At 38.9% G+C, this 15,951-nt stretch overlaps 1 protein-coding gene across 3 annotated transcripts; it reads left to right on the top strand.

Annotated features, from left to right (window-relative positions):
- The first annotated feature begins 19 nt into the window (after positions 1 to 19).
- MRPL47 (mitochondrial ribosomal protein L47) lies at positions 20 to 15,878 on the top strand. 3 transcript variants are annotated; one of them, XM_019023789.4, is made up of 7 exons: positions 20 to 186; positions 1,906 to 2,051; positions 2,903 to 2,963; positions 5,921 to 6,017; positions 10,811 to 10,941; positions 11,967 to 12,062; positions 15,714 to 15,878. In XM_019023789.4, exons 1-7 carry the CDS (start codon positions 89 to 91, stop codon positions 15,835 to 15,837), a joined length of 753 nt encoding a protein of 250 aa, XP_018879334.1. In that variant the 5' UTR covers positions 20 to 88; the 3' UTR covers positions 15,838 to 15,878. The 3 variants fall into 3 exon arrangements, with proteins under 3 accessions (XP_018879334.1, XP_055237786.1, XP_018879335.1); XM_019023790.2 differs by lacking the exon at positions 20 to 186 and adding an exon at positions 462 to 480; XM_055381811.1 differs by lacking the exon at positions 1,906 to 2,051 and having other exon boundaries at positions 52 to 186.
- Positions 15,879 to 15,951: the final 73 nt, after the last annotated feature.

Below are 15,951 nucleotides of genomic sequence, written 5' to 3'. Positions count from 1 at the left end.
AAGTTTTCTATTCTCCTCACCGCCGGCTTGAGACGCCGGAAGTGACGCTATCGTTGGTGGAAACGCGTTTTGCCAGTTATGCGAAAACATGGCTGCGGCCGGTTTGGCCCTTCTTTGTAGGAGAGTTTCATCCGCCCTGAAAGCTTCCCGATCGTTAATAACTCCTCAGGTTCCTGCCTGCACAGGGTGAGTGATGTATAAAGTAGGTTTGCCCACCTCTCCAACTTTGGATCTTGTTTGGTTGCCGAAATGCCGAGAACAACTCAAGAATGGAACGGCCGCCTGGATGGCAGAGCCGGAGCCCTCTTTGGTGAGAAGTGAGTGACCTTGGAGAAGTCGCTCGCCTCCGACATTTCTATTCCTTCCTCATTTTGTTGCTGCCTGCTGTGGACAAGACAGTATATGGGGTTTGTAGATGTCCAGCATTTGTTGAAGTAAATACATCTATAAGTACAGAAGCATCTTCTTGGGCTGGGTGAGGTGCGAAAAACTTTACCGAAGATGTTTTTGTTGTGATACTCAAGTCTGTGTCAAGTTTGGATGGATTAAAAAAGAAGAGATATTTGTATTTACAGGATGTGTTACAATGAAAGTAACTGGTAGCTTAGTAACTTCTTTTATTTATTTATTTTTCTTGGTCCTGGATCCAGTGAAGGATCATTTATTACATTGGTTGCCATGACTCTTTAGTCTCTAATCCGGAACAATTTCTTTTTTTTTTTTTCTTAATGTTGTTGACATTTTGATGAGATTAGCTTTTTAAGAATCTTATTCATTTGGATTTGTCTGATTGTTTCCTCATTATTAGATTTAGGCTAAATATTTTTGGTAGGGATACAACACTTGTGATAAACTTCATTATTTAGTTTCAAATCATCTCAGGTCATTAACTATTTTTTAAAAACAGGATTTTTGAATTACTGCATAATAATTTATCATCCAGATGCACAGTAATTTTTAAACCATTCTTAGCTGCGTATTTACATAATTAAGAACTTGACATCCTATATAGTGTTTTAATAAACATCTTAATTTATAAATTCCCATCTATAATAATTTTTTCAGTTGAAACTTCTAGATGTAGAATTACTGAATTAAAGGAGGAAGTATTTGAGGCTCCTGACACATATTGCAAAATTGTGAGGTTTTTTTGTTTTTCTTTTTGAGACAGGGACTGACTCTGTCGCCCAGGCTGGAGTGCAATGGTGTGATCTCAGCTCACTGAAACCTCTGCCTCCCAGGCTCAAACCGTCCTCCCACCTCAGCCTCCCGAGTAGTTGGGACTATAAGGCACGTGCCACTATGCCTGGCTAATTTTTGTATTGTTGTTAAAGATGAGGTTTTGCCATCTTGCCCAGGCTGGTCTTGAGCTCCTGGGCTCAAAGTGATCCTCCCACCTCGGCCTCCCAAATTTCTGGGATAACAAGTGTGAGCCACCGTGCCCAGCCCACATGTTGCAAAATTGACTGCTCTTTTTACCTGCGCTTGCACCCATTAGCAATGTAAGAAGGACCCAAAAATGTTACCTTAAAATATAATTGTGTAAATATGTTACCTCTGAAATTATAAGGTAGCAGCTTCTATAATGCAGTATTAACAGTACTTTCTAAAGCATTTTCAAAATTTGTTGTGGCCAAGCATGGTGGCTCATCCCTGTAGTCCCAGCACTTTGGGAGGCCAAGGTGGGAGGCTCACTTGAGCCCAGGAGTTCGAGACCAGCCTGGACAACATAGTGAGACCCAGTCTCTAAATAAGAAAAAAAAAATTAATTCTTGTGAAGAAACCCTGAGTAGCTTTTTAAAATGTTATCGATGACAAAATGATTATGTTTATTATGATAATGTTTATTGCTTATAAAATCCAGATATTATAAAACTTTACTTGTTTATGTGTGTTCAATTGCAGGTTTTTTCTTAGTTTGTTGCCTAAGAGTACACCAAATGTGACATCCTTTCACCAATATAGATTACTTCATACCACATTGTCAAGGAAAGGACTAGAAGAATTTTTTGATGACCCAAAAAACTGGGGGCAAGAAAAAGTAAAATCTGGTGAGATACTTGGATTTGTCAACGTTAAATATATTTATGGAACCCCCCCTCCCACCATCGTTCTAGGATTATATAACCAGTTTAGGAATTATTTAGATGTTTCCTTTTTCAGTTTTCTTTGGGACAGTCTACTAGAGAAAATTAAAGGGACAATATAATAGTGGAGTTAATTGTTCCTTGGCAGATTGGCAAGATGGTTAGATAAGGAATAGGCTGAAATTATTAACTAAAGTAAGGTTTAGGGCTTATTTTAGATTTTATTTTTTAATGATAATTTAAAGTTTATTTATTTATTTAGAGATGGAGTTTTGCTCTTGTTGCCCAGACTGGGGTGCAGTGGCACAATCTCAGCTCACCGCAGCCTCTGCCTCTCGGATTCCAGTGATTCTCCTGCCTCAGCCTCCTGAGTAGCTGGGATTACAGGCACGTGCCACCACGCCCAGCTAATTTTGTATTTTAAGTAGAGACAGGATTTCGCCATCTTGGTTAGGCTGGTCTTGAACTCCCAAACTCAGGTGATGCCCGCCGTCTTGGCCTCCCAAAGCGTTGGGAATACAGGTGTGAACCACCGCCCCAGTTAATTTATAATGACTAAGTATTTTGTCATTAGGGTGTGAAAATATGTTCTGTACTAATGCTAACATTTTTTGAATGCTATTGCCAGTCATGTTAATAGTATTTTCGTATGTTACCTAATTTATCTCTAATTACACATTGTTATATACTATAAAAAAGCTGTTATATATTTTACAGATAAAGAAACAGGTTTAGACAGGTTTAGAGAGCTTAAATAATTTGCCAAAGGGCACATGGCTGGAAATGTTATTTCATGTTATGTATTATTTTAATAGGAGCAGCATGGACCTGTCAGCAACTAAGGAACAAAAGTAATGAAGATTTACACAAACTTTGGTAAGTATACTAAGTACATTAACATCTAGACGTTTGAAGCAGTTATAGTGTAACAATGAGGTAAAAACAGTCTATCTGATATAAGAAATTGAGTAAAGCGATTTCTTTTGTAGTACTATGGATGATAAATCTGATGTTTAAGATCATGAAAGATTTTATATGACAGAGGTTAGATTATGACAAATGTCACAATTCTCAAGTAGTTGGGAATTCAGAAATTTTACTGTAATTTACATTGGTCCTACTAACACGTTTATACTAGCAATTTCAGTTAATTAATAAAATGAAACAGAGAAAGTTGGTTGCTTTTGTTTTTTTCTGAGACAAGGTCTCACTCTGTTGCCCAGGCTGGAGTGCAGTGGTGGTACGGTAACGGCTTACTGCAGCCTTGACCTCCTGGGCTCAAGTGATCCCCCACCTCAGCCTCCTGAGTATCTGGGACCACAGGTATGCACCACCACACCCAGCTAATTTTTTTGCGTTTTGTGGAGAGGGAGTCTCCCTATGTTACCCAGGCTAGTCTCACTGGGGCTCAAGTGATCCTCCCACCTCAGCCTCCCAACATCCTGGGATTACAGGCATGAGCCACTGCACCCAGCCATTGGTTATATTGAGAATTCTCTCCTTTTTATTACATTTTCATGATCTGTAATTGTTAGTGTGTTTGCTTTGGAAAGGTGTGTTGGAGGATGCATTTAATTGAGAATTTAGGTAGATTTTTCTGGCAGGCTCTGATGAATTAGAGAGGGTTGAGAGGATTTAAGACAGGGTTGCATTTTTAATGTACTGTATGTAGCCCGAAGATATGTTTTGTTTGGACTGTAATTGTTTTTTAAATTGGGAAGTTTCACACAGAAAATATTATTTCTGTCGGCTCTTGAATAATGAGACCTGTGATTTGGCAACACCGGCCCTGCATTCCTACATGGCAACAACTTGGCTGGTCTGCGGAGCAACTGTCCCTTCTAGATGGAGTAGGGACACACCACTTCTCGGCCACCCTGTGGTTCTTTCACTATGTCTGCTTCCTTCATAAGTGTTATCTGCCTAGGGACTCTAGTAGACATTTGCTTTTTTTAATTTTATCTTTTTGAGACACAGTCTCACTCTGTCACCCAGGCTGCAATGCAGTGGCATGATCTTGGCTCACTGCAACCTCCACCTCCCAGGTTCAAGCAATTCTCATGCCTCAGCCTCTCAAGTAGCTGGGATTATAGGCTCATGCTGCCATGCCCAGCTAAATTTTTGTATTTTAGTAGAGATGGGGTTTCACCATGTTGGCCAGGCTGGTCTTGAATTCCTGACCTCAAGTGATCCGCCTGCCTTGGCCTCGCAAAGTGCTGGGATTATAGGCATGAGCCACCTTGCCCAGCCAACATTTATGTTTGTTGATGTAAAGCATTGTTTATCTTTCATGACAAATTAAAGAATTGTGAAGTGTTTATGAAAACCACTGATACTATGTTTATTCATTATAGAAAAATAAGTTGTATTAAAGCACTATTAGTTACCGTGGGTTATCAGTGAAAGGATAGTTAAGGCTATTTCAACATTCATCATGGCTGCAACCAACTAAAGTTTTGCCATTTCTCTTGTTTTTTTTTTTTTTTTTGAGACAAAGTCTCGCTTTGTCGCCCTGGCTGGAGTGCAATGACACGATCTCAGCCCACTGCAACCTCCGCCTTCCATTCCAGGTTCTCCTGCCTCAGCCTCCTGAGTAGCTGGGATTACAGGCACTCACCACCATGCCCAGCTAATTTTTGTATTTTAGTAGAGACGGGGTTTCACCGTGTTGGCCAGGCTGGTCTCGAACTCCTGACCTCAAGTGATCCACCCGCCTCGGCCTCTGAAAGTGCTGGGATTACAGGTGTGAACCACTGCACTTGGCCCCAACTCGTATTCCCAAATAGATGTATTCAGAAAATCTGCCTTCACTTTAGCTCTGCTGCTTCAGTACCTTTGATTATGTTTGCTCTGCTCTCCCTTCTATCATAAATTCCATCTCTATGACTCTTTCCCTGGTCATCTTAGCTAGAAGAGATGTTTCTCATCTCCCCCACTTAATTCTTCTGGTACTTATTGCCTGTCCCACTTATTATCCCACATCACATTACAGTTTCAGAAGCAGCATGGTGGAGTTAAAATAGAATGGATTTTATACACAGAGATCAGGGATTTGAATCTTGAATTACCTGTATGACCCAGAATACCTTACTTCTCTCAGCCTTAGCTTCTTCGTTTAGTAAGTGGAAATAATACCAACCTCAGAAGGTGGTTGTGAAAACTAGATGAAATAAGTGTATATAAAATGTTTAACACATTGTCTGGCATATAATAGGTACTCAGTAAATGTTATTTATCTTCCATCTGCCTTCTCTACTCTCCACTCAGAATGTAAGGACTATGTTTTATGCCTCTTTGTAGCTCTCTTAGCACTTAATACATGTGGCAAATGGAAGGTTTATTGAACACATGGATAAGCAAAGATAGTTATGTATAATGGATTATTCTTTGTAATCATATTTTATATATTGAGATTTCTAATATGACTTTTTTTTTTTTTTTTTGAAGCAAGATCTCACTTTATCCCCAGGCTGGAGTATAGTAGTGTGATCTTAGCCCACTATAGCCTCAAATTCCCAGGCTCAAGCAGTCCTCCTGCCTCAGTCTCCCAAACAGCCGGGGCTACAGGTGTGTGCTGCCATGCCTGGCTAATTATATTTTTTATTTTTTGTAGTGATGGGGTCTAGCTGTGTTTCCCAGGCTGGTATTGAACTCCCGAGGTCAAGCGATCCTCCCACCTCAGCCTCCCAAAGTGCTGGGATTACAGGTGTGAGCCACAGCACCTCGCCTCTAAGTGACTTTCAAGTACAGATAATTAATTTTGATGTCAGAAATCACAACTTTATTAACATAACCACAGAATAGCATCACAAGGTTTGTGTTCTTTTGTATAGGTATGTCTTACTGAAAGAAAGAAACATGCTTCTAACCCTAGAGCAGGAGGCCAAGCGGCAGAGATTGCCAATGCCAAGTCCAGAGCGGTTAGATAAGGTAAGGATTGGGAGAGGCTGGAGACTGGTATACATGATTACAGCTAAAAGGAGTGAGTATGTGGTTCCTGTATTTCTTGTCAAATAGATTTTTTTTTCTTATTTGTTTGATTTTTAGTAAATTTGAGTAGTGCAACCATCATAGCTCCTTTGGAAACATTTCCATCGCCCCTAAAAGAAATCTCATACTCATCTGCAGTCATTCCTCATTTCTACCTGCAACGTGTTTTTTGTTTTTTTTGTTTGTGTGTGTGTGTGTGTGTGTGTGTGTGTGTGTGTGTGTGTGTGTGTGTGTGTCAGGTGGGTCTCACTCTGTTGCCCCCAGGCTGGAGTGCAGTGGTGTGATATCTTGGCTCACTGCAACCTCTACCTCCCAGGATCAAGCAATTCTCCTGCCTCAGCCTCCCAAGTTACTGGGATTACAGGCACGTACCACCATGCCAAGTTAATTTTTGTATTTTTGGTATAAATGTGGTTTCACCATGTTGGCCATGCTGGTGTCAAACTCTTGACCTCAAGTGACCTACTCACCTTGGCTTCCCAAACCTACCTGCAACTTCTAACATACATGTGGACAAATGTTTTTGAGTAGATACCTAGGAGTAAAATTGCTGGCTTATATGATAAATCTATATTTAGCATTTTAAGAAACCGCCAAACTGTATTCTAAAGTAGCTATACCACTTTACATTTGTAGTTCTGGTTTAACCATTTCCTTAGTAACTAGATGAGTTTTTCACTGCTTTTTAAAATAACTGTGGTAAAAATCACATAACATAAAATTTACTGTCTTGACCATTTTTAAGTGTAATAGTCAGTAGTGTTTAGTATATTTACAATATTGTGAAAAGTTGGTTACTTTTTTATTTTTATTTTTTGAGACGGAGTTTCGCTCTTGTTGTCTAGGCTGGAGTGCAATAGCACAGTCTCGGCTTGCTGCAACCTCCGCCTCCCGGGTTCAAGCGATTCTCCTGCCTCAGCCTCCCAAGTAGCTGAGACCACAGGCACACACCACCACTACTGGCTAATTTTTTGTATTTTTAGTAGAGACGGGGTTTTACCATGTTGGCCAGGCTGGTCTTGAACTCCTGACCTCGTGATCTGCCCGCCTCAGCCTCCCAAAGTGCTGGGATTACAGGTGTGAGCCATCGTGCCCGGCCGAAGACTTATGTTTTTATTTAGATGTATGTTTTTACTCGATGCTTTCAAGATCAACCCTTTATTGATTTTTTTCTGTGGCACAGTAAGTAGTGAGAACAGAACTCAGTTTTTGTAATAGCATTAGTCCTGCTACCTAACCTTAGCTACTTTAGTTTCCTTTCCTCACACCAGTCGCAGCCATTTTTACCACACTGCCTTTAAGATGGAAGGACATAACGATCCCTGGAGAAAATCAAAGAAGGTATAAAATGAAACCTCATTGATTTACCCTAATTATGGAGAAGGTTATTCTGATGTAGTGAAAGTTGAGTTATATAACATTTTTTTCTTTTATCTTTATTTTGACATAATATTAGACTCACAGAAAAATTACAAGAATAGTAGAAGGAATTCTCATATACCCTCCAGATTCCTCTGTTTTACTGCATTTACCTTATCCTTCTATGCATCTATCAGTCCTCCATACACAGTATTTTTTCTCAAATGTTTGAGAGTAAGTTGTACACATGACATCCCTTTATCTATAAAAACTTCAGAAAAACCAGGATATTCCCTTATATAACCACTATGTAAATTTCAAAATCAGGAAATTAACATTGATACAGTTCTATTAGCTGTAATCTGCAGATCTTATTCAGAGTTTGTCAATTATCCCAAGTGTCCTTTATGGCAAAAGAAAATTCTGCATCATGAATTTTCATGTGTCTCTTCAGTCTCCTTTAATCTGGAGACTCAGTCTTTGTGTTTCCTGACATTGAACTTTTTTAAAAGTATAGGGCCTGGGAGGTTGAGGCTGCAGTGAGCCACGATTGCACCACCAAACTCTAGCCTGGGTGACCGAGCAAGACCCTGTCTCAGTAAATAAAAAATAAAAAGTGCATTGACAAGTAAGGATGCTTTATAAAGAACACATTATTTGATGAAAAAGCTTTTGCTATAATGGTGCTGTTGCAGAACTTTTGAACTTCAACCGTGGATTATCTGCTTTAAATATGTATTTCAGAGGTGAACTTCAGCCCAGTAGGTCATATGTACTGCACTTTCTCAATCAGTAGAACCCAAAATAATAAAAGTTTACTCCAGAGAAGCTGAAAGTGACCATAATTTTTTCAAACTTCAAATACATCTGGTGTTTCCAGTGTTTTGTGACATACTACTAAGGAAACTTTATTAAGCAAAAATTTTAAAAAAGTTCTCAATATAAGATAGAAACCGAAGATTTGGAACTGTTTAAGGAAGAGTAAAAGAGAAAAGAAGAATTATAATTGGGATATAATTCTTATCACTGATGTGAGTTGATATCCATTTGAAGCATATTACAGACAAATTTTACTTAGAGAATAATATAAAAATTAAGGGAGAAATGATATAATTCTGGCACAAAAGTTAGCTATGGTTGTAACTAAAGTATTAACTATCCATTTGAGATAAATGACCCTCACTATATGTGCTTCTCTTCAGAGTATTAGTACCTATTTATCACACAAATAAATGACATGTTAGTCCCTTTGTGTTTGAAATACAGAAACAAGGCAAATGTTGAAAGATTGATTATAATTTTGCAAGTGTATCTTTTTGTCTCTTTTAAAAACATGTGTTTCAAGGGCTGCTCTGTAATGTTAATTCTTGGCTGTAAAGAGAAGTGTATACTCTTACCCTGGAACACAGTCCTATTTTATATTCTCTCAACTGACGCTCTTGGCACTGAGAAACTTATAGAAAAGAAGGCTCTTTGAGGTTGACTTGTTTTCAATAAGGTATATCTAAATAATACTTTTGATTTTCCTTCACATTTCTTGGCATGAACTTCTGAATGTTAATTCTGTGGACTTGGTAACCATTTACTTTCTATCTTTGTGAGCTAACACTGGATTTCAGCTGGAAGCCTCAAGTCTTACCCTTGCTTAGGCAAACTCTTTAATGCAGTTAGTGAACAACCAGCTTTACTAAACATTTCTGAAGATTAGAGAGTTTTATATAAAGCCCTTATCAATGTGGTCCCTTTACTCTCCTAAGTTTGCTTGTCTTCAAAATAGAATTTGTCTTAGTCATCATTTCTTTTTCAGGGATTTTGTAGAAAATAAAATAGTTAAGAGGAAGGCATGTGAATTCAGCTACTGTAAGGCATTTAGTGAAGTTGAGGATAGCAGAAGTGCTGAGTGTGAACTGAGCAGGTTATGGGCCGGGTGCAATGGCTCACGTCTGTAATCCCAGCACTTTGGGAGGCCAAGGCAAATAGATCACTTGAGCCCAAGGAGTTTGAGACCAGCCTGGGCTACATGGCAAAACCCTGTCTCTACCAAAAAAATACAAAAATTAGATGGGTGTGGTGGTGCATGCCTGTAGTCCCAGCTACTTGGGAGGCTGAGGTGGGAGGATTGCTTGAGCCTGGGAGGCAGAGGTTGCAGTGAGCCAAGATCGTGCCACTGCACTCCAGCCTGGGTGACAGAGCTAGACCCTGTCTCAAAAAACAAAAACAAAACAGATTATGAAGTAATTTATCTAAATTTGTGGCTTTCATATCTTTTTCAGATCTCATAACTACTTGGGGGATTATAATCTGTGCTTTTTTTGAGGATTCTTATGAGAAACAAATGTGCTTATGCAGTATTTGATATCTGTTGTGATGCTTAAGGGACATACACATAAAATGGCTCTCAGTATGTATTTAGGACTATGAAAAAGTTTGGCCCATCTCACATTACAATCCCCAACATATGAATATTTATATGTAAACAAATATAAGGCCGGGTGCGGTGGCTCATGCCTGTAATCCCAGCACTTTGGGAGGCCAAGGTGGGCAGATCACCTGGGGCCAGGAGTTTGAGACCAGCCTGGCCAACATGGTGAAACCCCATCTCTAATAAAAATACAAAAAATTAGCTGGGTGTGGTGGCAGGTGCCTGTAATCCCAGCTGCTCAGGAGGCTGAGGCAGGAGAATTGCTTGAACCTGGAAGGTGGAGGTTGCAATGAGCCAAGATCATGCCACTGCGCTCTAGCCTGAGTGACAGAGCAAGACTCTGTCTAAAAAATATATATGTGTATAAAACTCTGCCAATATATACATTATAAAACAATAGAAATCTTAAAGAGGTAAAAACAAATAGAAGTTTAATAGTATCATCTTGCATCTTGATAAATCTTTGGAGATTCACATCTGGATGGACTGCTATTCCTTTCCCTGTAGTAGCAACAGCTACCAAGCAGGCCACAATATCTGTGTCTGCATGTCAAGGACACAGTGATTAGTTGAGACCAGAACATGTCTTTTTTTATATAATGAAAATAGCAAATTGTTATCACTTCTTATTAGCTCATTGAGTTTTGAAATAACATGAATCAAATTGGGTCTCCAAAAGGAATCTATATAAGTGTATCTCACTCCAAACAAAACTAATGGAAATATATTTGTAGTTAAAACTGTAAGCTTTTTTAAAAATACAGAAAGTGGTAATCTAGACACCCATGTAGACATACTTGTGCCAAAAAGATTTTTAGGAAATACTTAACAGAGTGGTTCTTTGGCATAAATATTCATAAGTTTTCTGTAGCAGAAGTGTTTATACATTCTCTTTTTTAGGAATTTTGTAGTAGATGATTGTTGAAATTGTATCTTTCTATTCTCTTTTCAGGTAGTAGATTCCATGGATGCATTAGATAAAGTTGTCCAGGAAAGAGAAGATGCCCTAAGGCTTCTTCAGACTGGTCAAGAAAGAGCTAGACCTGGTGCTTGGAGAAGAGACATCTTTGGAAGAATCATCTGGTATGTAGTTAACACTGTGGCTCTTCTAAGATGAGAGTGGAAATCCATGCCTCATTCCCCTGCCCAATATCTTTAAAAAAAAAAAAAATTTGTACCATATGAGATAATATTAGAGATATGTCTAATAAAAGAAGAGGCCCCACACCCCTTTGGACTTTAATGAAGGAGGATATGAATGAAGGTAGCTTTGTCTGGTAAAACCAGCCCAGACATCCCATTCCTATGATTCAGTTACCTGTAAGTCTTTATTGTAGTGGTTCTTAGTCTTATATGAATCACAAGGCCTTTTGAGAATTTGATGAAAGTTAGGGATCGTTTCCTCAGAAAAATGTACATGTACACGTATCACTTCAGAAGGTATAAAATCCATGAAGCTAACTTCAGGACACACACCTGCCCTCTTTGCACATTGAGAACCTGGAACTATTTTTTTTAAAGTCTCAGGGAATGTCACATGAACCAGTTTCAGTTTGCTCCCATTGCCATCAGGATAAGCCCTAGGGCAAATTATGAAGTAGTTTATTTTTTATACCTCCTTGTTTCTCCTACATTCAAATCCCAGAGTCTTGTCAGCCTTTGGGAAAGGATCTGGTAATCAGCCTTCATGCTGAGGTGTAAATGAGAAGACCTGGTATAAATAAACCACCTTCGGTGGGGAGGCTGTTCAACCCAAAGGTAAATAAACCTCCCCTCAGAAGGAGGTTTATTTACCTTTGGGCTGAACAACCAAGATGAAATATCATTAGACTTTTAAACGTAGGCAGAATGGGGAAGGCATTTTGGTTAGAGACCTTCCCTGTACTCTTGACATTATACCATTTAACTCATAACTCATTTGGTAGGTTCTTTTAATGGGGTTTAAGTCCAACACAGAAAAGAGAAATTGCCAAAGCATCTCACTAAAAACGTTTATGTTTTATTTTCTACTAATTTTTATTTGGACTAACCCTTTTGAGGTAAATTAGGAAAGTGAAAATATATTAAATGTTTTCTTTAAGGCAAATAACTTTTTGCTTTATTGGCAGGCACAAGTTCAAGCAGTGGGTTATACCTTGGCACCTAAATAAAAGATACAATAGGAAACGATTCTTTGCCTTGCCTTATGTGGACCATTTTCTCAGGTGAGCACAAGTACCTTTAATAAAACATATTATTTTTATACCAGATGACATATGGTCATATATCATACCAGATGACATAAAGAAAGCTTAAGCTGTCTTTAAATTTTAATTTCTGTTTTTACATAAGTATTTTAAAAAATAGGAAAGTCAGGCTGGGTGCCGTGGCTCACACCTGTAATCCCAGCACTTTGGGAGGCCGAGGTGGGTGGATCACGAGGTCAGGCGATCGAGACCATCCCGGCTAACATGGTGAAACCCCGTCTCTACTAAATATACAAAAAATTAGACGGGCATGGTGGCGGGCACCTGTAGTCCCAGCTACTCGGGAGGCTGAGGCAGGAGAATGGCGTGAACCCGGGTGGCAGAGCTTGCAGTGAGCAGAGATCGCGCCACTGCACTCTAGCCTGGGTGACAGAGTGAGACTCCGTCTCAAAAACAAACAAAAAAAATAGTCAGGTAAAAAAGAAAATTGAAGTCATATATAAGCTCACCATCAGAAATAGCCACAGTCAGCCAAGCGCGGTGGCTCATACCTGTAGTCCCAGCACTTTGGGAGGCCAAGGCAGGCAGATCACTTGAGGTCAGGAGTTTGAGAAAAGCCCGGCCAAAGTGACGAAACCCCATCTCTACTAAAAATACAAAAATTAGCCGGCCATGGTAGCATGTTCCTTTAATCTCAACTACTTAGGAGGCTGAGGTACGAGAACTGATCGAACCTGGGAGGTGGAGGTTGCAGTGAGCTGAGATTGCACCACTGCACTCCAGCCTGGGCGACAGAGTGAGACTTCATCTCAAAAAACAGAAAAAAAAAGAAATAGCCACTGTTAACATTGTAGTATGCTTTCAAAAGTTTTATTGCCTTTCTATTCTTGTATCTATATGTAAATGGAAAAATTTCTACTGTTATGTTAAAATGAAGGTCCAAATAATTCAGTTGCATACAATGTGAGTTCATGTTATTGCAAGGCTGTTGAAAAGAAATGGGGCTAGGAAGAGAAGTCTGTTATATTATATCTAAACTCATGTTGTCCTGCAGAATGTTGATCTCCAAATATTTCCTTTAGCACATTTTTTCCTGCATTAGGTTTATCATTGAACAGGGAGAACATAGGGCTTCTGTTATGATAGAGGAGTGCAGTGTTCCCATGAACCACTCACTGGTAACTATACAAACTTAAGATTTTTTTTTAAAGAGCTATTTTAAAACACTTGGGCCATATCCAAAAGGAGACAAAGCCAGAGGATATAGTTTAATCCCCAAAACTGCAATTAGAAGGGAAAAGTATTGCTAGTTTATGGTTTCCTGGGCCAAGGGTGCTACCCAACTCCCATTGCTGTGGCTCCAGAGAGAGACAGGGCAGAGGAACTGAAGGGCTCCTGGCTAAAGGTGCTTAGAAATCAGAATTCAAGGCTGGGAAGGCAGCTGGAAAATTAAAGGGGAAATCGTAGCAGCACGATAGCAGCACAAGAACCACAGTTTGTAACAACTCTTCAATAATACATTCTACTTGTAGCAAGTTCCTCAGAAACCGATTTTCCCTCCCCAATTTTCATACCAAAACAAATTTTTAAAAACAATTTAAATAGGAATGGAATGTATCTTTAAGCTTGGCTTTAAAGTGTTTGGTGTACTTTAGAATCACATTTAAAATTACTCATCTCCCTACTGAACCAGCTACCTCTCCTCATTTTATCTGTAGTACATCCAGTCTACATTAGCCCTAAACCGTCAGTCATCTTTTTCATCACCATTGCTATATATTTAATCAGTCCTTGATTTAATTCTTGCTGCAGAATGTCTCCAGGATCTGTCTTTTCTTCTCCCATTGTCTTTGCCCTAGTGCAGTGTATGTCTTCATCAAATTGAATTACCGAACATCTTCTTGACTCCAGTCCAATCAAGTATTGCTTCCTGGCTAATTTTCCTCAAGACTTTTTTTTTTTTTAAATCACATCAGGGCTGTTCAGAAACATACAACACCTTCTTGTCTACAGGACAAAATCTTAAACTCTTTTCCTCCCAGCATTCCTGCAAGTCTTAGCTACCTACCTTTCATCGAAGTCAGAACTCTTGCCTTGTTTCCTAAGTGTTCCTTGCTTATTTTCCACTGTTGCTTCTTCTGTTGCTACAGCTTTTAAATCTTTGCTATTCACATTTAAGACCTAGTTGAGATGCTAAGCAACTGAAGAAATCTGACTGCACTTTTTCTCTGAGATTGCTCCAAGCCCAGGGTTGTGCTGTTTGATCCTTTTGTCCCTTAGTCATACGGGGTGAAGTTATAAATCACTTTTTTTTTTTTTTTTTTGAGATGGAGTCTTGCTCTGTTGCCAGGCTGGAGTGCAGTGGTGCGATCTCGACTCACTGCAACCTCCACCTCCCGGGTTCTAGCGATTCTCCTGCCTCAGCCTCCTGAGTAGCTGGGACTACAGGCATGTGCCACCACGCCTGGCTAATTTTTATATTCTTAGCAGAGACAGGGTTTCACCATGTTGGCCAGGATGGTCTTGATCTCTTGACCTCGTGATCCTCTCACCTCGGCCTCCCTAAGTTGGGATTACAGGCGTGAGCCACTGCACCTGGCCATGACATAACTTTTAAAATAATGTATGAGAATGTATCAATCCAGTATCACTTTTACAGGTTTTATACATATTCTAATGATTTTGTTTTTGAAACTACCTTTTTAAGCCTCACCTTCAGAATGTAGCATCATCATCTTAATATTAAGAATAGCAAACCTTTATTCTTTCAGATGGGTCTTTGTTTTTGTAAATGGTCAAAATTTAGTTGGAGCAAAGACTGATGAATAGAATGGGTAATCTCATTTCAACTTTGTTTAGCCTTTATACTTTTTTTCGTATATATGTGCATATTTTTTACTTCATCCAGCTGTAATACGTGTTATCTCAATTTTCTGTGACCTCTCCCATAGCACTGGCATATTGTATTGTCTTTTTTTCCCCCCAAAACCTCATTTGTAATAACTTCAGCAGTACATCTCTTTATTGCTGTATTTTATATAAACTTATTTCTATTGACCAATATCCTGTAAGATATCAATTCAAATAGAGCTTGGTATGCAAGGATTTTTTTCATTTTCAATTTTTACAGCTCCCAAATTGACCCTACAGGTCAAGTAATGTATGTTGTAATTTATGCAGCAAATGTGTCATACCCTGGGATACTGATGTGTGGGAACAAACTCATTTAAAGAATAGTAAGTCTAGCCAGAGCCTAAGAATTTCTTTTTGGCATCATGAGATATGTCCTGAGACTTATGGGAATTCCCTACTTTCAAATAGTACTCACTCTAGCTTATCATTTCCCCTATACACAGAATAACACTCTGCTAAGAGATGATGCTTAGTCATATGAGGATTGAACTTAAGGCTCAATTTGTTACAGGTTCATAAGATCTGGACATTCTTTCTAGTCAGGAAATAGGGATAGTTGGTATACGGTTTCACATGCTCTTGACTTGTGTAGGTTTACAGTGATTACTATTCAAGTTTATTAATATATATAACACACCAAATACAGGGACTGGCATGTTTGAAGCTTTGATGTAATTGATTTATGCATATTTTGATAGTATTGAATAACAAGGAAATATTTTTGTATAAATTGCTGTTATGCTTTTTTTATTCTAGACTGGAACGTGAGAAACGAGCCCGCATCAAAGCACGGAAGGAAAATTTAGAGAGAAAGAAAGCAAAAATTCTTTTAAAAAAGTTTCCACATCTTGCTGAAGCCCAAAAGTCAAGTCTTGTCTAAGATGTCTGAACTATTAAATTTACCATTTTGTTTTTCTTGAATAGTCTGTGTACAGGAGTAAATATGTTAAGTGGTTTATAAAGAAATTCTGTTTTTAGTCAAGTGACTTTACTA

Source organism: Gorilla gorilla, chromosome 2 (genome assembly GCF_029281585.2).
Source record: "Gorilla gorilla gorilla isolate KB3781 chromosome 2, NHGRI_mGorGor1-v2.1_pri, whole genome shotgun sequence".
NCBI classification, from domain to species: Eukaryota; Metazoa; Chordata; class Mammalia; order Primates; family Hominidae; genus Gorilla; species Gorilla gorilla.
The sequence above is the reverse complement of the archived record's forward strand: the minus strand, read 5'-3'. Positions and strand labels throughout refer to the sequence as shown.